This window comes from Vulpes vulpes, chromosome 10 (assembly GCF_048418805.1).
Source record: "Vulpes vulpes isolate BD-2025 chromosome 10, VulVul3, whole genome shotgun sequence".
NCBI classification, from domain to species: Eukaryota; Metazoa; Chordata; class Mammalia; order Carnivora; family Canidae; genus Vulpes; species Vulpes vulpes.
The window spans coordinates 74049346-74075201 of NC_132789.1; the positions used below are offsets into that span (position 1 = coordinate 74049346).

At 37.3% G+C, this 25856-nt stretch overlaps 1 protein-coding gene across 2 annotated transcripts in view; it reads left to right on the forward strand.

The window, feature by feature from the left end:
* The window catches only part of CFAP54 (cilia and flagella associated protein 54), a 302139-nt gene that overhangs the window by 185305 nt on the left and 90978 nt on the right, over positions 1–25856 (forward strand). For both annotated transcript variants that reach the window (XM_072724628.1, XM_026013023.2), the window contains exons 49-57: positions 4135–4342; positions 6058–6137; positions 7893–8062; positions 16563–16668; positions 18874–19021; positions 19843–20000; positions 20168–20344; positions 20446–20572; positions 24985–25140. In XM_072724628.1, coding sequence (XP_072580729.1) covers positions 4135–4342; positions 6058–6137; positions 7893–8062; positions 16563–16668; positions 18874–19021; positions 19843–20000; positions 20168–20344; positions 20446–20572; positions 24985–25140 — 1330 coding nt within the window. The remainder of the gene's footprint in view (positions 1–4134; positions 4343–6057; positions 6138–7892; positions 8063–16562; positions 16669–18873; positions 19022–19842; positions 20001–20167; positions 20345–20445; positions 20573–24984; positions 25141–25856) is intronic.

Sequence of the window (25856 nt, forward strand, 5' to 3'; positions counted from 1 at the left end):
CAACCTTCAGTTCTCTAGAGTTAAGAGTCTGTTTTATGGTTTGCCTTCCACCCCCAAGTTCATCTGTTTTGTTTCTTGAATCCCACATATGAGTGAAATCATACAGTATTTGTCTTTCTCTGACTGACTTATTTTGCTTAGCATAATATGCTCTAGCTCCATCCACATTGCATAACATTTAAATATCTTAAAATCATTTTTTAAAACCTAAGGAGTGTCGTCAGTCCGTCCATTAGAAAGCATTAGAGCAGAAGAGTGGTCGTGCAGTCTTGTTAAGAGGTTACAGCCAGGTAAGGTGTCCACACAACCAGCTGTTTATCAATGTAGAGAGACAGGTGCATATAGTTTTATTTTTTTAAATGCTGGGAAACAGCATTCTGTTTCATTAAGTAAGCTATTTTTATTAAATAATTTTGAGAAACATTTCTCAATATTGCTTTAGTTTTATCTTCCATAATTTTGATAGGCATTATGTCTACCTTTTATTAAATGTAATCTTACTACTTTTCCATTATTGTTCATGCTATTCCACAAACTTCACTTTTAATTATGCTTCAGATGATTCATTGTTTGGCCTTAAGATTTGTTTTGATTTATAAGCAAGTTGCCTGAAATGAAAGAATCGGTATTAGGGAGATACACATACATATTCATTTTTTTAAAATTTTTATTTATTTACGATAGTCACACACACACACACACACACACACACACACAGAGAGAGAGAGAGAGAGAGAGAGAGAGAGGCAGAGACACAGACAAAGGGAGAAGCAGGCTCCATGCACTGGGAGCCCGAAGTGGGACTCGATCCCGGGTCTCCAGGATCGTGCCCTGAACCAAAGGCAGGCGCCAAACTGCTGCGCCACCCAGGGATCCCCATATTTATATTTTGTTTCAGTGTTCTAAGACCTTTGGATGTTTAAGAATATTTTTTTTTCCATCATAAATTCCAAGGCATCCTAAAAACACTTTTTAAAGGAGTGTTTTTGGGTATAAAAGGAATGTCGGTCTGATCATTTCTTTTTAAACAAAAAGAGACTGACAGTATAATGGAAAACCGATTTCTATTAGCTAATTAATTAAAACAGAACTGTTGGTTTCCTTAAGACTCTTCAGATTACACTTTTATATTTTCTGTATAGAAGGAGAGAAAGGAGTGTTAAATAGCATTAATAATTAATCTTTTTTGATCCTCGAGTGTTTGTATGAAATTGTCAAGGCTCATTAAGACACTGTTTTCTATGGAGAAAAAGAGAAGAGAAACCTTCTCCCCTCCCCTTACACCACCAACCAATCTGAAGTTTCCTCCCTGGATGTAGAATGTCAACCGTTTTCCTAGGATGTAGTTTGTTGCCTGCTCAGGCTCAGTGCTGCTCCACGTCTGGTTCTTCTGCATGTGGAAGAGTCAAGAGAATGAACAACAGCAATAGACCTCTCCACTGCCAGTGTTGCCTCAAACTTCCCCAAACAATGAAACTTTTCTTTTTTAATTCACATAGGGCAAAGTTTCCCTCTCTTCTAGAATAGATAGCCCCTGCAGCTGAAAATATTAATGAACAGATATTGTTAATTCAACAAATATTTAATAAGAGCCTAGTGTATGCAAGGCACTCTTCTGGTGTTGTTAAAGAGATACATCAGTCAGTCAGCAACAGACAAACTCCAAGCCCTCAGGGTGCTTACATTTTAGTGGGAAAAACTAATAATAAGCATGATATATAAGTAAACATTATAATTAAGTAAATTATATAATAAGTTGAAAAGTGAACCACACTAAGGGAGAAAATAAACCCAGCAGCACATAAAGGGGATTGGGAGGAGCATGGGGCTAGGTTGGAGTTTGTAATTTTAAATGGGGTAATCAAGCTAGTCTTCACTGACATGACATCTGTGAACAGGTAAAGGTCCAAGTTTAGGAAATGTGGAAAAGAACCATCTAGGAAGATGGTGCAGTGAGTGCAAAGGCCTTGAGACAGAATTGCCTAGCTTGGTGAGGGCATCTCAGCATGGTGAAGAGCTGTGTGAGGGATGCGAAAGCAGGAGGAGCCGGGGTTGGAAAGATAACAGGGTCAGTTTGAGAAGAGCCTTGTAGGGTCTTATTGTAACTTAGGTTTTTCCTCTGAACAAAGTGGGAAGCAAGTGGAAGGTTTAGAGCAGAGGTGTGGTCTGATCTACCCATTTAAAGGGATAATTCTAGTTGATCTAGTGTGCCCTTGTGCTAGGTACTGTTCTAGTGCTCTCAATCAAACACATCAATCAACAATGGAGATAAATACCCAGTCCTTGTAAAGCTGTGTGTGTGTGTGTGTGTGTGTGTGTGTGTGTGTGTGTTTTGGGGAGACTAGGAATACGGTTTTGGATGTAATGAGTGTGTGTGTGTGTGTGTGTGTGTGTGTGTGTGTGTGTGGTTTTGGGGAGACTAGGAATATGGTTTTGGATGTATTGAGTTTGAGATCTCTCTTAGATATCCAAGTGGACTATTTGAGCCAGAAGTCAATTTGACTTCAGAAGAGAGATTGGAGCTGGAAAGAAAAACTCAGGATTTCATCAGCATTTAGATGAAATTAAAACCATGAGTCTGCTGAAGATCATCTAAGGGCAGAGGGGAGCGAGATCACCTAAGGGGAGGTAGTAAGGAAAGGAACAAAGACCAAGCCTTGGAACACTCAGATATTAAAAATACAGGAGAAGAGGAGGAAGCAACAAAGACTGAAAAGGAATGACTGACAAGATAGGAAAGAAACCAAGAGAATGTGGTGACTTGAAAGCTGAAAGAAACATTTCAAAAGAGGAATTGATTAATGGTGCCATATTTTGCAGATGAATTAAGCACCATAACTCACTGAGTCTTACACATGCATCTTTTTTTCACATTTAATAGCTTTGAAATTAGAGTGCATTTTATAGTTGAAGACATGTGATAGTTTAATTGACATATGAGATGATGATGTCTTAGATTAAAAGTAACATGGCATTTAAGAACTAAGAATTGAACACTGGTTAAGGCCAGTATAGGCCATTGATGACCTTGACCAGAGGGTTTCAGTGTAGGAAAAGAATGGGTTTAAAAGCAAATGAAAGGAGAAAATGGGAATATTGGCAACTCTGTAGATCATTGCTATGAAGGGAAGTAAGAATTTGGGTAGTAGCTGGAGAAGGGAGTCAGGGTAGAGATGGTTTTTGTTTTTTAAGGTAGAAGAGAACAGCATGGCTATGTGCTGATGAGAATGTCTGCAGCAAGGAGATGATGCCTGAGTAGACCAGTGGGGACAGGATCAGTGGCCTAAGTGGCAGGAAGGGAGGCAGAGTGGTGGGAATGATGCTTGGTTAGGTAGGAGAGATGAAGCTATAGGGTCTATGGACACTACTCTGACCACTTTAATTTTCTCTTCTAAGTAGAAGAAGCAAGGTCATTAGCTGGGAGGAGCACCAGGAAGAAAGGGTGAGGATTTAGAGAGCAGGAGAGTGAATGGACTGAGATGTAAGATGATGGATGACCAGGTAGTGCAAAGGTTTGGTCAGGATCTTGAAATGGGACACCTTAGTCGGACAGCATGCTCCTCAGCCATCTTCAGCTGCAGGGCACACACCTAGAGAAGGCCTGGTGTTGGTGTTGGATTTTACCAAGGAAGTGGATCTGCACAGGAGGGGATCCCGGAGTCCATAGGGTGTACACAAGGTGGAGTTCTGACGACTGAGCATGGACTTGAAGCTGGGTAGGGAGCATGCTCATCTACACAATCTTAACCCTGATGCAGTCTTAGTACCTTTAATTTACTCATGGCAAAGCAGAGCCAGCAGGCAGGCATGGCCGATGAGCTTTCGTGGGTTCTCTATTTTGGTAAGATGTCCCCTCCCTTGCTCTCAGAGTCAGGTTTACTCATTATGTGGCAGGTCTGGGCTCATGAGGCACAGGTCACAAACTGGTGGGGAGTGACAGGAGTACTTAGAACTGCTGCGGTAATTCTGACATTGCACATCTCTTGCAGCAGACCTGCCATTTATGGTACCTTGCGTCTATCCTGCATTTCTTCACCCAACACCAAATGAGGAATGCAAAGGAGGATGAAAACTAATATTATCCAGAAACAGTATTTCACGGATTTGCTTTGTTTTCTTCTTTTTTTTTTTTAGGCACTTGATGAATTAATAAGTAAAGGATTGCCTCTAATTCTGGTTACAGTTGGTCAACAACATCTCTTAAGTAAGTTTTCTTACGTTAAAGCCTACTTTTTAGTAAGTGTGGCTGCAACAATAAATTGTGTCCCAGAAAATTCAGTGAAAACAATCTACCATGGACTTACTTCTGAGAGGAGTAAAGCAAACCTTCCAAACTTGAAAGGTAATTTTTTGTTTTATTTTTTACTTGTTTTTCTTTCTCCTCTTTCTCCAACTATTCTCACTCCACTCCCAATAATCCATATGAATAGTCTAGTATATATTCTTCCATATTTGGATGTTGCCCTAAGAATAGTATTGGCTGTTGCCCTAAGAATAATTGTCTTTCACCATTCAGTATGGTGTTAACTGTGGGTTTTTAAAAAAATAATTACTCTTTATCAGGTAGGGAAATTTCTTTTTTATTCCTGGTTTGTCAAATGATTTTATTATAAAAGGGAGCTGGATTTTGTTAAGTACTTTTCCTGCATCTATTAAGATGATTCTATGGGGTTTTTGTGTGTGTGTGTGTGTGTGTGTGTGTGTTTTGTTTTGTTTTTATTCTGTTATGGTGTAGTAAAGTAATTGATTTTTGAGTGTTTAAACTAACTTTGCATTCTTAGGCTAATTCTACCATTTAGTCATAGTGTATTCTTTCTATACATTGCTGAGTTCTGTTTGCTAGTATTTTGCTGAAGATTTTTACATCCCTATTCATGATAGATATTGGTCTGTAGTTTTCATTTCTTGTGGTATCTTTGTCCAGTTTGGATATCAGAGTAATATTGACTCTGTTTTAAAATGTAATTGTTATTATTATTCAGGTATGATGAGGCCAACAAATGAGGAGATGGCCACTAAAACAGTTTGCCATTTAACCCTCCAAGACGTGGGGCAGGAAACTGCCTGTGAGGGTCACACACAGAAGCACCAGGGTCACTCAGAGGCAGAAGGAGCAGGAGGAAAATGTGGATCCAAGTCTTCCTAGCTTCTCTCCTGTTCTGATACATATCCCAGGGTTCTTCCATTACCAATCTCCAGGCATTTATTTCTATCTTTTTCTATCTCTCCCTCACTTTCTCCTAACGGGAGAAAACCCAGCCCAGGATCTTTCTGCTGGGCCTTTCCCAGTTCTTAAGCCCTCTTTCATATACTCAGCTGACCTCTCACTCCAGATCCCCCTAATCTAGGAGAAGAGCCAGTAGGTAGGAATTAGAAGAAGAAGGGAAGGCAAGTGTGTTCAATTCTGCGTTGTTTTATATTTCCTCTGCCCCTCTGACAAACTTAGTCTCTTTAAGTAGGTATATTTTTTGTAGCACTTCTCAGTCATGTTTTTTTTCTCTCTCTCTCCTGTAGTCTAGAAGTCAGGTTTACTAAAGCAGGTAGAGTCTGTGATCCAAATTATCTCATTTCTCCCTGGCTCAGAATAAGAACAACTTTCAGGTTGTGGGTGGGAATTGTGGATTGTGCTATTCCAAATGGTCTCACTCTCTGCTCTTTGTATGAAGAGCTTATGCAAATCACTGGAACTGACATTTCCAAGGAGATCTTATAGAAATATAAATACTTGAAAGACTCAAAATACTTTGGGGAACTTAGAAGGTCCTGTGATCCCAGGGGAGGAACCACTGCTCTATATCAGTAGCCAATAATTTAAAGAACATCACCAAGCATCCTAAAGATCTTTTCAGAATTGTCTGACTTGTTGTAGAAATCATCCTCAGTCTTGAATATATCTAGGGACCATTTGATAGAATAAAATGTTTCTAATTATCAATGTGGGTTTCTTAAAATGTGAAATTTATCGATTTCCCAACTAATGATGAGTTTTATGAACTAGAATTAATAGTTAAATTAACCACAGATCTCCTTGGTTCTTCCAAATTTTGTGTCTTATAGAGCTGTGCTTAAAGGATGATGGAAGCTCAGGTGGTCAGTTTGTAAAAATGAAAGATGACTTCACTTTTAGCACACTGAAGGTAAGTTTGGAAATTTTTTCACATCATACTAAATTAGTTATCAAAATCTCCACTATTAGGCCCTGGACAGGCTCACTTTGAGGTCTGTATTTGCTCTTGGGAGACCAAGTGGCTTTTCTTGAGTAAACCTGGATTGAGGCCAGAGGTGGCATCAACTCCTTACGAGAAAATTAGATGCCCAGAGGTTGTCAGACTTTGACTTTACAACCTGATTAAGGCACTGTGGAAAATATGATTCATTATTTGATGGGATTTGAGTATTCCACGCCCTGTTTCTCATTTCCTAATAATAATAGTGATGACAACAGCAACACAAACAGCTACCATTTATTCAGTGCTTACTACATGACAGGCACTTTGCATGATTAATTTTTACAACTCTGTGATGTAGGTATTAATCATTTTTGAACTATTATGTGCTTGAGCTGTGAGAAAATAGATGCTTAGGAAAAAATTCACTAATGTCATGCAACTAATAAAATATGGATGGTGTTCTTAACCATTATGCTAAGCTGCCCTAGTACTTATATAATATCTACTGCTCTGTACAAACAAGTTTTTAGATACATGTTTCTTGAATGATTGGCTGGTCCCTTTCTCCTCTGCCATGCTAAGTTGCTAATTATAAACCTCATTATCTTCACATTACCAGTTAGGTGACCATAGTTTACCTGGAAATACAGTCAATCCTCATTCACAGATTCAGTATTTGCTAATTTGCTTATCTGCTAAAATTTACTTGCAACTCCAAAATTGATACTCATTTATGGTCATTTGTGAACATCACAGAGCACAGAAAAATTTGAGTTACCTAACACACTCAATTCCCAGCTGAATTGGAGAAGGCAATGCTCTTTTGCTCTTTTTGTTTCTACCCTCATACTGTAAACAAGTGTTCTTTCCATGGTCTATTTATTGCCATCTTTTTTTTCATTTTTGTGCTTTGTTGGTGATTTCATTATTTGAAATGGCCCCAAAGTGTAGTACTGAAATGCTGTTTAGTATTCCTAAGTATAAAAAGGCTGTGATGTGCTTTATGGAAAAAATAAATGTGGGGCAGCCTGGGTGGCTCAGCGGTGTAGCACCGCCTTCAGCCCAGTGTGTGATCCTGGATACCCGGGATCGAGTCCCACCTTGGGCTCCCTGCATGGAGCCTGCTTCTCCCTCTCCCTGTGTCTCTGCCTCTCTCTGTCTCTATGTCTCTCATGAATGAAGAAATAAAATTACAAATAAATAAATGTGTTAGGTAAGCTTCAGTCAGGCATGAGTTTTTGAACTATTAGGTGTGAGTTCAAGGTTAGTGAATTTACAGCATATATTAAATAATGTGTCCTTAAATATAAACACACACTACACAAAATTATGTATGGGTTATTGGCAAAAATGTCATGACTAGGGGCCCTCAGGAACCTACCCCTGTATTTCCTCTGGGAACAATGCTTCAGTATTTGCTAATTCAGTATTTGTGGCTACGTTATAGAAGAGTTTAAAAACTGTGACTAATGAGCATTGGCTGTGCATACAATAAAGGGTAGCTGTCATCCATGCTTATTCTTGCCACTTATCTCCTTTTAATTTCCTGTTACCTTTTGCCTGTTTGCTGAGTACTCTTCTCTGATGATTATGTTCAAGTTTCCTGTCTGGTCTTCCATTCATTATTACTTTCCTCAGTACATGAAAAACACCTGATGAATAAGGATGAGATATTACTTGTATTGTTTTTGGACTTGTGATTATATGGTGTTCTTTCCTTAGTCAATTTTACTGATAGAAGCTGAGGACAAGCTAAACTTCCTTGTGTCAGAGGTGGTGCATCCGGACCATAAGAACCTCTCTCAGTGTTCTGCTGGTGAGTTGGAGATTGTGGTGGAGGCCAAGCTTCAGCTGGCTGCAATTGCCCTGCAGAGACACCAGGCAGCGTACAGGTTAGTCTCTTTTCACATGGAAGAGAATTTCTTCCTCACCCTAATTGTCAAATATACCTAAATTTTATGTGAGTTGTATGAATTCCAATATTAATAGAGCTTATTTGTGTTTTATTTTTCAGAGGAGTTTTCATATACTATTACACTTAAAACTACAGTTCTAAACAAAACGATTGCTTTATTAAAGCATATAGCAAGGATTTTTTCTATACATACATTCTTTATATATATATATATAAAGAAAATTTTTCTATAAAAATATATATAAAGAAAAAATATATATAAAGAATGAAAAAATTAAAGAGCTTTACTTTTTAATTTATGTACTTATTTTTTATTTTTAAATTTTAACTCCAGTATAGTTAATATTTAAAACAAGCTCTATTATAAAAAAGTAACATTTTCTGAACTATGTTTTACGGAGCCATTTAAGAAACGTTTTAGGTGGATGGTTATTTAAATGTTATGCATTTGTTAGTGTCAGATCTATCATTTGACTTGTTCATTGAGTCATTCATTTGCCCAACCAGTATCCATTAACTACTTCATTGTTAGGCTCTGATCCAGACACTGAGGATACAGAGATGAATAGAATATAGTTTCTGTGTCCAAATACTGAAAGATATTTAAACAATTAAGTGGGATAATAGAAACAATATAGAAAAATATAGGTTTTTTTATAGAAAACCTATATTTTCCAGAACTTCTCATATCATTTGTGGTAAATACCTCTATCATGCAGCCCTCTCAGTAATGATTCTTTGAATAATGCACAAATTTATTATTTTACTATTATTTCATTCATTCAAAAAGTAATTTTGGGGTACCTGCAATATGCTAGCCACTGTTTTAAGTTCTTGAGATATATCAATATCCTAATACTGATATGTACTATATAGACAAAATATTTAACAATATTAAAAACAATCCTACTCTCATGGAGTTTATGAGATAATGAAGGCTGACATTAAACTATCAACAAGTAAGTAAATTATATAGTGTGGCCAAAAATGATACATGATATGGAGAAATCAGGAGTAGAGACAGGGTGAGGAGGAGGAGCTATCACTTTAAATTGTGCAGTTGTAGTAAAGAGTATGACTCCAATTTGATATTCAATGGCTGACAACTTTTAGGCTCCCCATTCCCTCTTCTGTTCCACATCTGGGCAGGCAGATAAGAAAGCCCAGCTGCTTTCTTTGGGAGAAAAAGGTGAAGCCCACCTGTAGCTTTTGCAAAGGGAAAATCAATGTGGCAGAAATCTTGCTTTGCTTTGATTAGAAACACACAGCCATCTCATCAGTGTGAGCCTTGACCAAAGGCTCCCCATGAATAACCACATCTAAATTTGATTTTATGCTACAGCAGTATAGATTTTTGGAAATTTATAATTTTTGTGGTTTTTAAACAGAGGTGAAAATCCATATAGTCCATTTTGTGTTTTTTTTTATTAATTTTTATTGGTGTTCAATTTACCAACATACAGAAAAACACCCAGTGCTCATCCCGTAAAGTGTCCGCCTCAGTGCCCGTCACCCATTCCCCTCCAACACCCGCCCTCCTCCCCTTCCACCACCCCTAGTTCGTTTCCCAGAGTTAGGAGTCTTTATGTTCTGTCTCCCTTCCTGATATTTCCCAACATTTCTTTTCCCTTCCTTTATATTCCCTTTCACTATTATTTAAATTCCCCAAATGAATGAGAACGTATAATGTTTGTCCTTCTCCGATTGACTTACTTCACTCAGCATAATACCCTCCAGTTCCATCCACATCGAAGCAAATGGTGGGTATTTGTCATTTCTAATTGCTGAGTAATATTCCATTGTATACATAAACCACATCTTCTTTATCCATTCATCTTTCGATGGACACCGAGGCTCCTTCCACAGTTTGGCTATTGTGGACATTGCTGCTAGAAACATCAGGGTGCAGGTGTCCCGACGTTTCATTGCATCTGAATCTTTGGGGTAAATCCCCAACAGTGCAATTGCTGGGTGATAAGGCAGGTCTATTTTTAACTCTTTGAGGAACCTCCACACAGTTTTCCAGAGTAGCTGCACCAGTTCACATTCCCACCAACAGTGTAAGAGGGTTCCCTTTTCTCCACATCCTCTCCAACATTTGTTGTTTCCTGCCTTGTTAATGTTCCCCATTCTCACTGGTGTGAGGTGGTATCTCATTGTGGTTTTGATGTGTATTTCCCTGATGGCAAGGGATGCAGAGCATTTTCTCATGTGCATGTTGGCCATGACCATGTCTTCCTCTGTGAGATTTCTCTTCATGTCTTTTGCCCATTTCATGATTGGATTGTTTGTTTATTTGGTGTTGAGTTTAATAAGTTCTTTATAGATCTTGGAAACTAGCCCTTTATCTGATACGTCATTTGCAAATATCTTCTCCCATTCTGTAGGTTGTCTTTTAGTTTTGTTGACTGTATCCTTTGCTGTGCAGAAGCTTCTTATCTTGATGAAGTCCCAATAGTTCATTTTCATATAGTCCATTTTGGAGCAGTGACTCTCAAAATGTGGTCTGCAGATTTCTAGGGTTATCTCCAAGACCCTTTCAGAGGGACTGTAAGGTCAGAACTATTTTTATGACAAAACTAATATGTCATTCACCATCTTTGGTGTGTTGTTATTTGCACTGATGCTGCAAGAGCAACAGTAGTAAAACTTCTGGCATCTCACTGTGAATCACAGTGGCACCAAACCATACTAGTGGTTATTGAGTTCTTTACTGCCTCACACTTGCAATAAAAAAAAAAAAAGCTGGGGGGTGCCTGGATGACACAGGCAGTTAAGCATCCAACTCTTGATCTCACTTCAGGTCTTGAGCTCAGGGTCATCAGTTCAAGCCCTGCACTGGGCTCCACACTGGGTATGGAGCCTACTTAAAAAAACAAAAGCCAATTTCACTTAAGAACACCTTTGATGAACCAGTAGAATCTGTTACATTTATAAATCCATATCCTTGGATATATCTTTAATATTCTGTGGAAATATTAAGTGTGAAATACACCTAAAGCATCTTTGCTGTGTATCAAAGTCTGGTGTTTGGTTGTCTTGGGGAGGAACACATACATGATTGAAATGCGAACTGATCAAGCAGTTTTTTTTCATGGAATACTGTTTTTATTTGAAAAAGTACTGAAAAACTGATTTTTCAGACTTGGGTATTTGACAGGCATTTTATTGAAAATGAACAAAATGAACATGCCACTTCTAAGAAAACAACAAATAGTATTTGTTGCTAAAGATAAAATTTGAACTTTTGTAGGGAAACGAGAATTTTGGAAAATTTTTATTTTGTCACCATGAGTGTGACAGTTTTCTAATGCTTATATCATTCTGATGATGTTGGTGGTAATTAATATTAACAAGCATCATTTTTTAAATTGTATAAAGAAATGTTTCAGCATTAAGGGGATTTGCATAACTCAGAGAATTAATATTTTCCAAATCACCAGTAGATAATGTTCCAAAATCCTGTTAGCAAAATAGACCAATAGGTAATAATGTAACAGAAAAGGAAATTTCATCAGTGTGTAGTATTAGCTTTCACACTGCAAGAAACTTTTAAGAAACTATCACTTGTCACTTTTTGGTATAGTATTAGGGAAAAATAGTCATAATTATTTTAAGAGGATATTAAAAATACTCCATCTCCAGCAGCTATCTCTGTGAGGCCTAGTCTTCTTCATATACTTCAGTCAAAACAATATGTCACAACAGACTGTAGAAGCAGATATGAAAGTCTTCTGTTAAGTAGATTTTCTCTTATTAAGCCAGACATTAAAGAGATTTGCAAAAAATGCAAAATAATGGCATTCTTCTATTTTTTTTTGTTTTAGGAAATACAGATGTTTTCATAAAAATGCATTATTGATGTGAACATGTAATGGGTTTGTTGTTTTTATTCTAAAATCAATTAATAAATAGTAATGAAGTTAAAGTCCTAATATGATAAGTGTTAATGGAACTTTGAGGATTCTTAATTTTTTTAAGGGTATGCCTTAAATGTGAGTGCTGAGAGAAAAAAAAGGTTGGGACACACTGATTTAGAGTATTGTTACATTTGTAGCTATCTTTAAGAATACAGTGGAAGTTGATTGATGGTAAATAGGCTTAGCATCATAATGTAACATTTTCCCTTTTGAAGTTTGAGGAGAAGGAACTTTTACTATGTGATTTCTTAATAGAAAATATATGTATATATAGAAATACATTGTCTCCCTCTCTTTGTTTAAAATATATGGCTATATGATTTCCTGTAGAAGAATATGGAACTCTTTTCTCCATGCTATTTCAGAAAGCAACAGCAGCCCTAGAATATATTTCTTGTCTTTTACCTTCCTTCTTTCCCCAGCCCTCTACATGTCTTACACTCATGGAAAACATGAGTGATTTTTTTTTCTGAGAGGAAAAAGGAAACAAGAAACTAGAAATTAGAAAATTGCTTCAGAAAGGAGTGTCATCATAGAACTTTAACTTGAAAACCAGATAGACATATGCAAATAATGTGCAAGTGTATCAGAATCATTCCTATTTTAAATACATGAATCCGACCCTTGGGACAAAACCTGCAAAAACTTTGATGTTATTGCCTTTTTGCAGCAGAGTTGTCATTTAGGGACGCCTACTGTCAAGATGAATGAGTTTTTCTTATGTGAACTTTACCCCCCATGAGCTTCTGTTTGGGCGCGGCTGAGAGTTTTGGACAGTCCCTTTCCCAAATGATGGTTAGCTTGACATTTTATGATACTTCTAATAAAATTATGTGTCAAGGAAATTGAAAGGCACATTCCCTAGGGTGACAGGTAGAGTGAGCCGCATGGATTTTATGAGAACAAACTGACCATTTTTGTCATGAATGTTAATAAGAAATAAATGGGATCAAAGTTATTCAAACTGTATTTCTCCTTATTTTAGGGCTGCCTCTCTCAGAGTCCTATCTCTCTTTTTTTTGTTGTTATTAAGTTCCTTTCTGTTCTCCTTTATATTTAATTTATTGTCTAAATGGGATAACATTTGAGCCTTTTAATTTTGTGTCGGAATGAAACTTCCTTCCTTGGGGATTTTAGAGTGTTTAGACTGAGTAATCCTCCTGCACTTTCTGTCTCTGTGATGAAGTGCAGAAACTAGAATTTTCCATTGTGCACCTACGCAGTACCGGGTGGATTAGGACATACTAGCATGTTTATATTTTATTCATTAAGTTTTTGGGTTAGCAAGATTCTAAACCTCAGACCTCATTTCTCTTGCAGTCAGAATTTAGCCTTCAGAATCAGGAGGATGGGGTGGGTACCACTTCCTTCTTCCCAGGCCCTCCCGGAGCCATCCTCTGCTAGCCTCTGAAGCTGCGCAGGAAATAAGGGGCCTTTAGAAACGGGTGTGTACCCTGGAGTGGGGAAGGGTGTTGGGGGGAGGAAGTTGCATTCCCATATACATACTCAATCTGCATTACAATTTTTGTTGTTTTCTTGCTTGTTTGTTTTTTAGTTTTATTTTAATAAAAACCCATAAGATCATACAACACAAATCATACCTTAGAAATTATTCTACCAGTATCTAAACCATTTTAATGACTCAGCAATATCTTGAGAATTTAAAATTCAATAATTAGCAGGAAGCTTTCTATTCTGGTTACTAATTTGGAAAAAAAAAATCAGTTTAGCTCCTCCCATATACCCTGGCCTACTCAATACATGAGATAAGAGCAGCTAGCGTGCACCAAGCGTCATCTATCTGCTAAGCACTCCTACGTGCTAAGTCACACCCCACTCTTACCAGAATGTCAACTCCATGAGGACAGCGACTGTATCCACAGCCTCTAGATTTGTTCCTTGCCCGTAGAAGGTACTCAGTATGTATTTTTGAGCAAGTGAAAGAATAAATTCATTTTATCCTTAGAATGATTCAATTTCATGAAGCTGCAAAGTAGAATGCAAGGCAGAGAGGACCTTTATGTTGATAAAAGGTGTGGTCAAGAAAGACTGTATAGTGGTCACAAACACGGCACCGAGGAACACTGTACCAAAATAAACAAAACTGGATTTGTTAAAACTGCAGAAAAACGGAGGCTATGCCATAGGCAGCAGTTAAGTGGGTTAGATTAGGCCACTGAGTTCTAATCCTGCCTCTTCTTTCTAGCTGTGTCATCTTAGGCAAGTCACTTAACATTTCTATTTCCTAATCTATAAAATAATGACGATAATAGAATCTACTTGTAGGTTTGTGGTGGAGATTAAGTAAATTAAGTCCCACAAAGCAGATAACAGAGAACCTGACAGGTGGTAAACACTCAGTAAATACCAGTTAATTCTTCTTTTAAAGGATTGTGGAGGAAAAAAAAAGAGAAAACCTCTGTGGACAGAGAATGTGTGTTAGCACCATGTTTCCAGCATTCATTCATTCATTCATTCATTCATGCATTCATTCAAGATTTCATTTAATTGAGAGAGCGAGAGTGAGAGACCATGAGTAGGGTGAGTGGCAGAAGGAGAGGGAGAGGCAGACTCCCAAATGAGCAGGGAGCCTGATGTGGGGCTCAATCCTGGGACTCTAGGATCATAATCTGACTCTGCAGAGAGCCTGACTTGGAACTCCATCCCAGGACCCTGGGATCATGACCCAAGCTGAAGGCCGATGCTTAACCTACTGAGCCACCCAGGTACCCCATGTTATTAGCTTGTAATACAACATGTAGACAAAAAAGAAGGGAATTTAAAAATATAATTTAAAAGTTGAGCATATGTACACAATCTGAGAGCCTACAAACAGACCATACCTTCTCACAAGCATCCATGGACATGTGTAAAGCTGATCATATACTAAGCCCAAAACCTCAGTAACTGGCCCACGGGAAGAAATGTACTGCCCACAGTCCAGGGACATGGGAGGCCTCTGGAACATATGTGGAGGGAAGTGGTAGGATCTGATTTACCTCTTGAAGAGATTGCTGTGGCTGCTATGTGGAGAAAAAAAGAGCCAAGGCGAGAGGCCAGTCAAGAAACTCCCATTTATGCTGCCTGGAGATGATAGTGGCTTGGACGAAGGTGCTAGCACTGGAGGAGGTGAAGGGCTGCTGAATGGTACCATATTTTGAAGGTGAAGCTGACAGAACTTGTTGATTGATTGAACATAGAGTATGAGTAGCAATGGTGATTCTGGACTCTGCCTCTGGGATGGAAGACGAGGGAAGTAGAGTGGGTTTGGTGTAGGAGGCAAAAGCCGGGGGATCTGCTATTAATATATTTTAGTTTCCCACAGCTGCCATAACCAAGCACCAAAAACTGGGTGGCTTAAAGCAACAGAGTTTTATTGTCTTGTGGTTCTGGAGTCAATGCTCCAAAATCCAAGTGTCAACAGGGCCATGTTCTATCTGAAGGGCTCTAGAGGAGAAGCCTTTCTTGCTTCTTGTAGCTTCTGGCATTTGCCCATAATCCTTGGCATTCCTTGACTTGTAGAGGCACCATTCCAATCATGTGGCTGTCTTCTCCCTGTGTGTCCTCACGTCATCTTCCCTCTGTGTATATCTGTCTCTCTGTCCAAATATTTCATTTTTTTTCAAATATTTCATTTTTATAGGAACAGCAGTCCTATTAAATTACTGTCCACACTAATGACTTATTTAAACTTAATTACTTCAGATTACTACCATTCTGAGGTACTGAGGGTGAGGACATCAACATACTTTTTTTTTTTTTTTTAAGATTTAATTAATTTATTTATTCCAGAGAGAGCAGGAACAGGGGGTAGGCAAGGGTCAGAGGAGAAGAGAGAGAGAGATAATCTTAAGCAAACTCTGCGCTGAGTGGGGATCCTGAAGTGGGGCTCAATCTCATGTCCCTGGGTTCATGACCTGAGTTCAAATCAAGAGTTAGACATTTAACCAATTGTGCTATCCAGGCACCCCCACTTTTTTTTGAGAGGACACAATTCACCTGATAACACCTGTTCAAAGTGATTATTTATTAAGCTATTCAAGTGGGGACTTAGTTAGATGGGTGTATTGTCTATCTGGCTTTCATCCAGTCTTCCCATGTTATAAAATAATGCTACAAAATATCTTCAGGAAGATAGATTGTTCTGCATTTTGAATTTCATTTTGTAGTAGATATTCAAAAGAAGTTGTCTCTTGATATATATTATTAAGATATTTTGAAGAAGTGTGACAGCAGTTACAGATTTATCATTCTACAGAGTTGAGAAGCATATGAAGGTTTAAAGTGAGGACAAACTTATGTACAGACCAACAGTAAGTCAGGAGAATTCCTATATCCTCGCTTCTGTTTTCATAATTTCGTACATTTGCCTTCTGGTATTGCTAGACACCGATTAAGCAATAATTTAGCTTAAGAGTCTCCCAAGTGTATAGCTTTAAGTAACAAAATTCTATAACCTCAAAAACCACATTCTGATACATATGAAATGCATATGTGCTCATTTTATTAATGAGATTGTCAGGACTAATAAGATTTAAAATATATTTTCTATTTTAGTGCTGCAATAGTATTTTCTACACTTAGACTTCTCCAGGACTCAAAACTTTTTAAAAAGAAGGTAGTACAAGATGACACAGAGAATTCCGTCTCTCCAGGAGCTTCTGTATGTATAAATTTAATATTTATCTTTACAGTGTTTACTATGTAAAAACTATTGGCATGCTAGGAAATTATCTATTTGGATAAAACAAGGGGGTAAAGTAGAAAAAACATTGAATTCAGAGTAAAAAGGTAAATGTTGAAGCCCCATTTATGCAAGTCCCTGAAACTTAAAAAAAATTTTAATTAAAAATTTTAATTTTTAATTTAAATCTCATTTGTGAACTGATAGAATTGAATGTAATAATCACGAAGGTCCCTCCAGATACATCATTCCAATATTCTAGATCTGATTTCTTTAGCAAGTAAAATTGTTTTGCTTTATTGTGTTCTTCATTTCACTTTTGAATTTATTCCTTCAGTAGCATCACCAGTATGACATTATTTCCTACCTTGGATTTCTCATAGTTAGATTCTTCCACATTTAAGCTCTGAAATCTGTTTAACTGGTGTCACAAATTTTTTGAAATTTTATTGGAGTTTGATAAGACCAAGTAATTTAATAATAAAGAATTGTTTAGGATTAAAAGATAAAGATTCATCACATAGAATCCTTATTCATTATTTTAATAAAATACTAATAAAATTACTAATATCTAGTGTCATTACAAATAAGCAAAACTAATTATCCTAAATAGAAACTCATTTCCTACTATATTAAAAGCAATAAAAATACTAAAAAGCAGTCTATTTCAAAAATTGACTTGGAGGAGTTGTTGTCAGTTGGGGGCTATTTTGCCTCCCAGAGATTATTTGGCAACATGTGGAGACATTTTAGTTGTTAAAACTGGACAGGGTGCTACTGGTATCTAGTGCTTAGAGATCAGGGATGCTGCTAAACATACAATACACAGGACAGTCCTCCACAACTATCAGTAGTGCTGAGGTTGAGAAATCCTGATTTAGATTAAGTGTGATGTGGCTTTTCAATAGTAACAGGAAATGTAGGCGCTGAGAGATTAAGGTATGTGGATAGGCATTTTTTCCTGTATTGCTAATCTAAATCCTAGGCTCCTTGAGTACTTGGCATGCTCATACTAGTTACCATGTTGCCTCGAGGCCTCTGTTCACTTCTTACTCTGTTCCCTAGGGCTGGCTCACCCTCTTCTGTGCTTCCCACCTTCTATCCACATTCCAGCCTCCCCCAAGTCCTGATGGCCACTCCTTGAGATTAGATGCTGCTAATTGGATGAGCTGTCAGAGATGCATAGCAGGAAATTCCTAGAACAAATGGGCATTGTTCTAGATGATTTTAAAGTTCCCAGATGTCTAAAATGGGATCTGCTCCCCACCTTGAAAAAAAACCTCCCTTTGCCCTTCCCTCTCAGGAGCTCTGGACATTGGCCACCCCTTTGTAAAGTGCAGTAATGAAGATGGGAAATCAGTTATAATACATGTTCGGAACCTGAGCAGCATGCGGCACATTAGATTAAGACTGGGGGCTCTAAATTCAGAAGAACACAAGTTTGAATCCCACCTCTGCCAAAATGTAATGGAGTTTAAGCAAATATTTAACCTTCCTAGGTCTTCCTAGATCTCCTTTCTCGCATCTGTAAAACAGAAATAAGAGTAATTCCTCTTTGGCTCTTTGGGAGGATTGAATAAAATAACATGTATAAAGCATTCAACACAGAATGCAATAAGTACTAAAAAATATTAGCTCATATTATTTATTATTTTTCAGCTGTTAAAATAATATTTACAAAATTTTTGAAGACACAAACACCATTGATAATATAATTTACAATGAACTGCAAAAGTATTTTCTACAGTGGGTATAGAAAGAGAAAGAAAAGCTGAGGGCAGCCTAGGTGACTCAGTGGTTTAGCGCCACCTTCAGTCCAGGGTGTGATCCTGGAGACCCGGGATCCAGTCCGACGTCAGGCTCCCCGCATGGAGCCTGCTTCTCCCTCTGCCTGTGTCTCTGCCTCTCTCTCTCTCTCTCTGTGTCTCTCGTGAATAAATAAATAAAATCTTAAAAAAAAAGCTGAAAACCAGTATACCAAATATTAATAGAGGATAGTGGGATTGTGAATGATTTTGTTTTGTGTGTGTAGTTTTTACATTTTATAGAATGTGCAAGACAGATTTCCAAAATTAAAAATTTAATAGTATTAAATGATATCACATGCTTCTCTTACATTTAGCATTAGGCTAGTACTTTAACGTTATTAAACGGCAAGATAACCGTCATTCTCATGTCGTTTAGGCTACTGAAAATAAAGATGATAATGAGTTTTTAGATCCTGTTTCCCTAAATTCTCGAGAATATTTCAACGTTCATCTGTGGTTGAGGTGCCGCTTAGCATTGGTGACTGCATTTGTTGCACAGGTTCATGGCATTGGGATGGTGACAGGTACAAATATCCTATTTTCTTAAAGTTTTCAGAAAAATTAATTTTACTTAGGTAATGGAGGTTTTATTGAGATACGTTTTATTATTATAACATTAATATTTTCTAACTTTATAGCTTGATCTGTTTCCAGAATAAAAAATTCATGTCATTAAATAAGACTAATCATTTCAGTAGTTCCTTGTATTACTGAAAATGGCTTATATGTTTCTGATGTATGCAAAACAGGCAAGGAGACTTCAAAATACTAATGTGCAGGTCTTCCTGTCATTTAGGAAGGCAGCATAGCATAGGGGTCCCCAGCATTGGTTCTGGCTCCAGGTACTTGATTTGGATTCAAATGTTCGGTCCACTACTTTCTCCCTGTGTGATCTTGGCCAAGTCTCTTAATCCCCTATGCCTCAGTTTCCTCTTCAGTTAAAATGGAAAAAAATTGTACCTACTTCATAGGGTTATTGTCAGTCTTAAATGTGTTCAATTTATAAAGTTTAAGATCATAGCCTGCCCACATATACATGTTAGTTCTTATAGTGATTATAATAATTATCTATTTGTAAATCTGTCCACCCATCTGTATCTATCTTCTACATTAAATTTTTCCATGTAATGTCATTACTTTTACAGCACTGCAATAACCAAAAGTACTTTCTCCCAAATTGCAACACATTTATTTTTAATGTTTCATGTAGAGTCTGTTTTCCAAATTTATATCTTCCTGTTTTTCTATATTATGCAATATTCTTGTGATGGATATTGGGAGAGTTATGTATATGTAATTTCCTACTTTCCCAGTGTATTTTAAATAACTGCATTATTTACTTTAGAAAACGATATGATAGATTATGTCAGCCTCATCAATGAAGTGTGCGAGGAGGCAAAAAGTGCAGGTGACACGGAGCTACAGGCTGAATTCTTGATGCAAGCTGTCATCATTGGCTTACAAGAAAAGCATTTAAAGGCAGACATCATAACAAACCTTGAGGTAGGAAGGAAACTTCATTCACGTTGATATTTACCTACTGATTCTGGTTAGAACAAAAGGAGAGAATTTTAAATTCCATTAGGTGCTGAATGCATGATAGTTTGGCCAGCTCTTGCTTCAATGAATTGGAAATGGGACTATCAAAAGGAATAATTTTATTTTAATAGGCTATAATACATTTGCTTGAAGAAAGTGAATTTATTTCTCCTCGATCTCATTTAACTCTGGTGAGAAGCATGCTTTTGCTGGATGACTTAACAAAAGCCGAGAAATTCAAGGAAACTCCTTTAAAAACAGAAAAATTACATTTGTTGACTCAGTCTCACAACATTCTTATTGAACAGGTGAGCATGATTTTGTGTCCTCAAGACTTAGCAACTTATCTTTCTGTCTTCTTATTCCAAACCACGTTAGCTAGTTACTAACTATAATGTTCCTTTTACAGATGCTAACTTTTGGAGAAACAATGGAATTTCCCTTATCAAATATGGACTATGCAAGCCCTTTACAGCCTTTGAAAAATATTTATCTTCCTCATGTCATGTTATTGGCCAAAACAAAAATGAGAATTGGTAAGAACACTTAAACGTATATTACACTCAAGTCACTGAAGAAAAATTTTTATTTTTAGGAGGGTTATCATAGGAATGCACTCAAATGGAGCAATATTTATGAATACTCAGGCTCCATTTATTTTAACAAATAGTTTTTGATTATTTACCATGTGCCAGACTCTCTGTGAGGTTCTGGAAAGTTACTAGAGATTAAATGGATATAGTCCCTGATCTTAGTGTGGGAGACAGAAATAAGCAAGTAAACAAAGCATGAAATGCATATTATATATAAATATTGTATAAAATCTTTTAACACATAAAATATTTATAACATTTTATAAACGTTTATAAAATTTAATAAGATAAATATTCTATAAAATAGAATGTATATTTGATAACTACCAGACAGAAAATCAAGGAGGATATAGAAAGCTTATGTACGGTAATGAATTTTGTATAGGTATGTAATTATAAGTTGTGGTCAGTTTTATGAAAGATATGTTTAAGAGATTTCCATAGATAAGATGGCCAGCTCCTAGAGCTTAGCAAGCCACTGTCCTGTAAACATGCTTCTTATATACAAACTATTCCAGAAGCCATTCTCTGAACCTTTATTGGGCTCCTTTATTATCCATTGCTGGGCTCTGATATGCTGAGCCACTATTTTTCTGCCCTGATCACCCTGGGGACAGGTATCAGACTACTGGCAGAGCCCCCTGAAATTATTTAGACTAGCCAATCCTAAACCTCTTAGCCTGCTTACAACATAATCACTCCCTCCTACAAAATACAGAGTAAAGGTTTTTATCCACATTTTCTTCTTGCTTCCTCAATCTCCTGACTGACTTTTGTGCTTTTCTCTATGGCTGTGGTGTACCCCATCCTCTCCCCTGCCCTTACCCACAAGTGTGAGTAATAAACTATCTTTCCAGTGGTACTTGTCACCTGGCCTGTTGACCTCATCACACCTGAATAGTAATAAAACCTACATTTTAAAACATTACCCTTTATCTCCTGAGCCCCATGTGCCTCTGGTACCAGCAGCTGCTCAGCTCAGGAGAGACTAGAATGGAGAAGGGAGGGCAACAGAGGTGTGGTCAAACCATCATCTGTCCAGAATCTCCTCCTTAATGTCCCTCTGCTCCTCCCTCTCATAATTATTGATTATTATTATTATGTAATTTATCATCATCATCGATATGAATTTTGCTATTAGGGGGAGTAAATTGCATCACCTCTACATTATTGAGTTTCCTTATTTATGAAATTCGGCTGGGCTGACTGACCTCTGGCGTTCCCTCTAGCAATCTGATCCTATGAGAGCTATTTTTGTGCATTTTTAGTCCACAATTTGTTGCATTATCAGTATATTTGATTTCTACAAGAACTTTAAGTACAGACTGTGTTAAATTGTACGGATTGTGTTAAATCAAATGTATTCTCTACTTTCATGACTTCCTACTCTTGAAGATGTGTCACTACTCAGTGACAATGGTGCCACTGTTTTTTAGACTCACTTGAGGCAGAACAGCTTGTTTTCTGTTATATTATATTAAATACAGACTTAAAAAACAAAACCAAAAGCAGCTTTTCTGTCAAAACAACATCAGTTTCACAACTTCTTTTTCACAGAGTTTATGTTTATTGGAAACAGGAGCACTTCAATATTATGAAGCATAAAATCATCTGATTTGATGCTTTCTTGACAGTTTTCTTTTATAGTGGGCATACAGATTGCATCACAAGAATAGAGCCCCTTAAATAATTGTTTTTTCTTTGTGAGAGCCTCTGACAGAAAAAGGCATTTTGAGATTGTTTTTGTAAGACCAAAAATAAACATCATGGTTGTTCGGGATTATTTTTCCCATTAATCACTAAACCTTAAGCTTTATGATAAGATGGAAAGGTAGATTACTGATTGATTGTATAATAGGAGTGAAGAAAGTTGCAAGAATGATGCTAGGAAGTAAGGATATGAGGAAGCCAGTCACGATCTCTACCCTCAGAAAGCCTGTTATCCAGTTAGGGGGAGAGAAAGAAAAGTGTTGGTGATTTCTGTAACAAGTCTGTTTCTAATTTTAACAAAAATCTAGAAGACAATTCAAGTGCTTTTATTGATACTTTATTATACATAGTATATATTACATATATGGTACATATATATATATATATATATATATATATATATACATGTGCCTAAATTACATGAAGATACTTGATCTTATTATCTTATATTAATAAACAGCTATAGTATAATTTGAAACAGTGAGACGCATAAAAATGGGTGATGTGTTGGAATATGAGATTGTATTGGACAAATGATGTCAGCATATGCTTGCCTGGGATCTATTCATGATTGGCCATTGTTGGGGTGAAGAGCAGGGACTCTGGAGAAAGATTTCTGGTCTGGTTTCCTTGAGCAGGGCATTTTAACTCCTCTGTGCTTCAGTTTCCTCTCTTGTAAAAGGTGAATAAGAAAAGTAGCAATCTTACTGGCTTGTTGTGAGGTGATGCAAATGTGTGCCTTGTTAGAAGGGTACTACTTGATAGCTGTATAGACACTAGTGAGTCTCACTGTTCCGTGCCTGGCCTCCTTGCTTTCTTGGGAGCACCCTGGAAGCAAGGCTCAGTTTCTTCATCTCCATTTTTTCTCACCAGTGTGCTGTTAACCTGCAGAGTAGGTTCAGAGTAAAGGCCCCTTGACTTCTTGACTTCTTCCTGGAGGAAAGAGAGAGAAAGAGAGAGAGACACTGTTTCCACCATCCTTCTGTTCATTCCTCAACTAAAAACTTACAAAAAGTTCTAGGTTTCTTGAGAACTCTTTGTAGGGCATAGCATTTTGGAATTGAAAAACTTCTGAACCCAAAGGGACCCTAGATATTTTCTGCTTCTACTGCCTCATTTTTCAGAGGAAGACATTCAAGACCCAGAGGCATGTTGGGATTTGTTCAAGGCCTCAAATGACATGGCATGGACCCAGCACTTACTTCAGCTGGAACCCAGAAGCTGTATCATTCTGCAATCTTACACTACCTATCTGTATTTCTCTACTGTAAAGGTTAAACTTTCCTATTGATAAGTATTTTTCCCCATTGCCTTCTACTCTTTTTTTTTTTTAATTTTTATTTGTTTATGATAGTCACAGAGAGAGAGAGAGAGAGAGAGAGAGAGGCAGAGACACAGGCAGAGGGAGAAGCAGGCTCCATGCACCGGGAGCCCAATGTGGAATTCGATCCCGGGTCTCCAGGATCGCGCCCTGGGCCAAAGGCAGGTGCTAAACTGCTGCGCCACCCAGGGATCCCTGCCTTCTACTCTTTATCCTAACATTTTCCTTGTTTAAAATTACCATAAGATAAGGCAATCTTCAGCTGCCACATTCTCTGGGAAGGCTTCCCTAACCTCTCTTTGGTCTAGACAAAGGCCCCTTGAGTGTAACCTGCCACCACATCGCCCTGTACTTTCCCTGCCACTCAGTTGACAACACAGTATTTTAAATGCCTCTCAGGCCATTCTCATTCCCCATTAAACACTAAGCTCCATAATCTGACTCTTGTCATATTTTAAGAGTGTGGGCCTTGGAGCCAGACTTGCCTTGGTTCTGATCACAGCCCTGCTACTTCTAGTCACATGACTTTGAGCAAATTACTTAAACCTCACTGCCACTGCTTTCTCCTCTGTAAAGTGAGTGTACTAATGAAATTTTGTCAGAATTGGGAGGATTACATGAGATAATGCTTAAGTCTTTGGGATGGAACCTGAATTGTAGGAAGCACTTAATAAACCTGAGCTCTTATTTTTCTCTTTTCTCATTTTTTTTCCCCCAGTGCCTCTCATTTTACCCAGAACTCAGAAAATGTTTGCTGAATAGATATCTGTCTGTCTGTCTGTGAGGGCACACAGATTAAATTTAATGCCTCTTTAATAATACAACAGATCTTCATTATGTTAAGTGCTGATGGGACCACACAAGAAGTATAGCACATGGCCCTTATCCAAATGGCTTTTGCCATCTAGTTGCAATGACAAAATATGCATAGCAAGCAACCACTAATAGAGCTGAATAGAAACAAAATTACTGCCTATTAATATATGCAAATTTTTATTGGGGACAATATAAAACTTCAAAAACTTCCAGATGTTACCCTGCTAACAACCTCATCTTAGGAACACAGTTGTTTTATAGAACATAATGAAATTTTAGAACTGAGACTTGAGAAATTGTCCTTCATTTTAAAAATGAGAAAATGTTGAAATTTTTCAAAGATAAAGTTTCAAAGGGCCACTGTTATAGTTTGTTGAGATATTTGGGTATTGAGTTTTAAGAAAATATTTCTTAGATGCTAAAAAGACTACCAGAGTTCTTAATAGAACTCACTGTGTGAGAGTTCTGATAACTTGGAGGCTTGTTATGAACAACTTATTCCCTGTAGGACATACACTGGCCAAACAAGTATATTATGCCAGTAAAAAGAAGGATCCCTCGAAGTGGTTTCCTGCCCTTCGTGTTTTTGAAATAGCACTGAAGCTCTGTAAGATATCAGCAACAGAAGAACATGAGGTGGAAGCCGAAATTCTTTTTCAGAAAGGTAAGATGTATTTGGGGTCAGAACTATGATAAAGTTTATGGATTTTTTTTTTCCTATTAACAATAGGCTTCTTGAAAATCTGGTCAGTGACTATAAAAAGTACCAGTTTTACAAAGGGCTTACTGATGACAAAGACATTGGTACCTCTGCCAGACTCAGTTTGGAATAAAGAGAACACTGCTTATTTTAAGTTTATACCAAGAAAGTGGGGGTGGGGAGAGTACTGCTTCTTAGTTTATTTTATAATTACAATTGACCCTCCTTTTGCAAAATTTCATGTTTGGCTCAAAAATGTCATCATCAGCCATTTAGTTATGAATAATATTTCTTAATGCTTGGAAGACATTTTTTATGTATGATTTCATTCCTTAACTAGGCATTTTAGTTAATTTCTATAAAAGATACATATTCTTTTAAATTAAATAGCCATAGCACATCTATATTTATAACTTATATACAATACATATTTGTATAATACATTCATACATTTTATTGTGGCTATTTTAGCCATGAAAAGAGTGATGATGATGATTGCTGTCATTTATTGATCATCTACTAGATGCAAGGCTCTGTAGAAATCTGTGTTTTAATATCTCATGTTGCTAATTCTTACAACAGCTCTACAGGGTAGACATGGCCAATCCTCATTGACAGAGGAAGAAAATGATGTAATCTGGTTATGTAAATTTCTCCAGATCAGCAGCTACTTAATGATA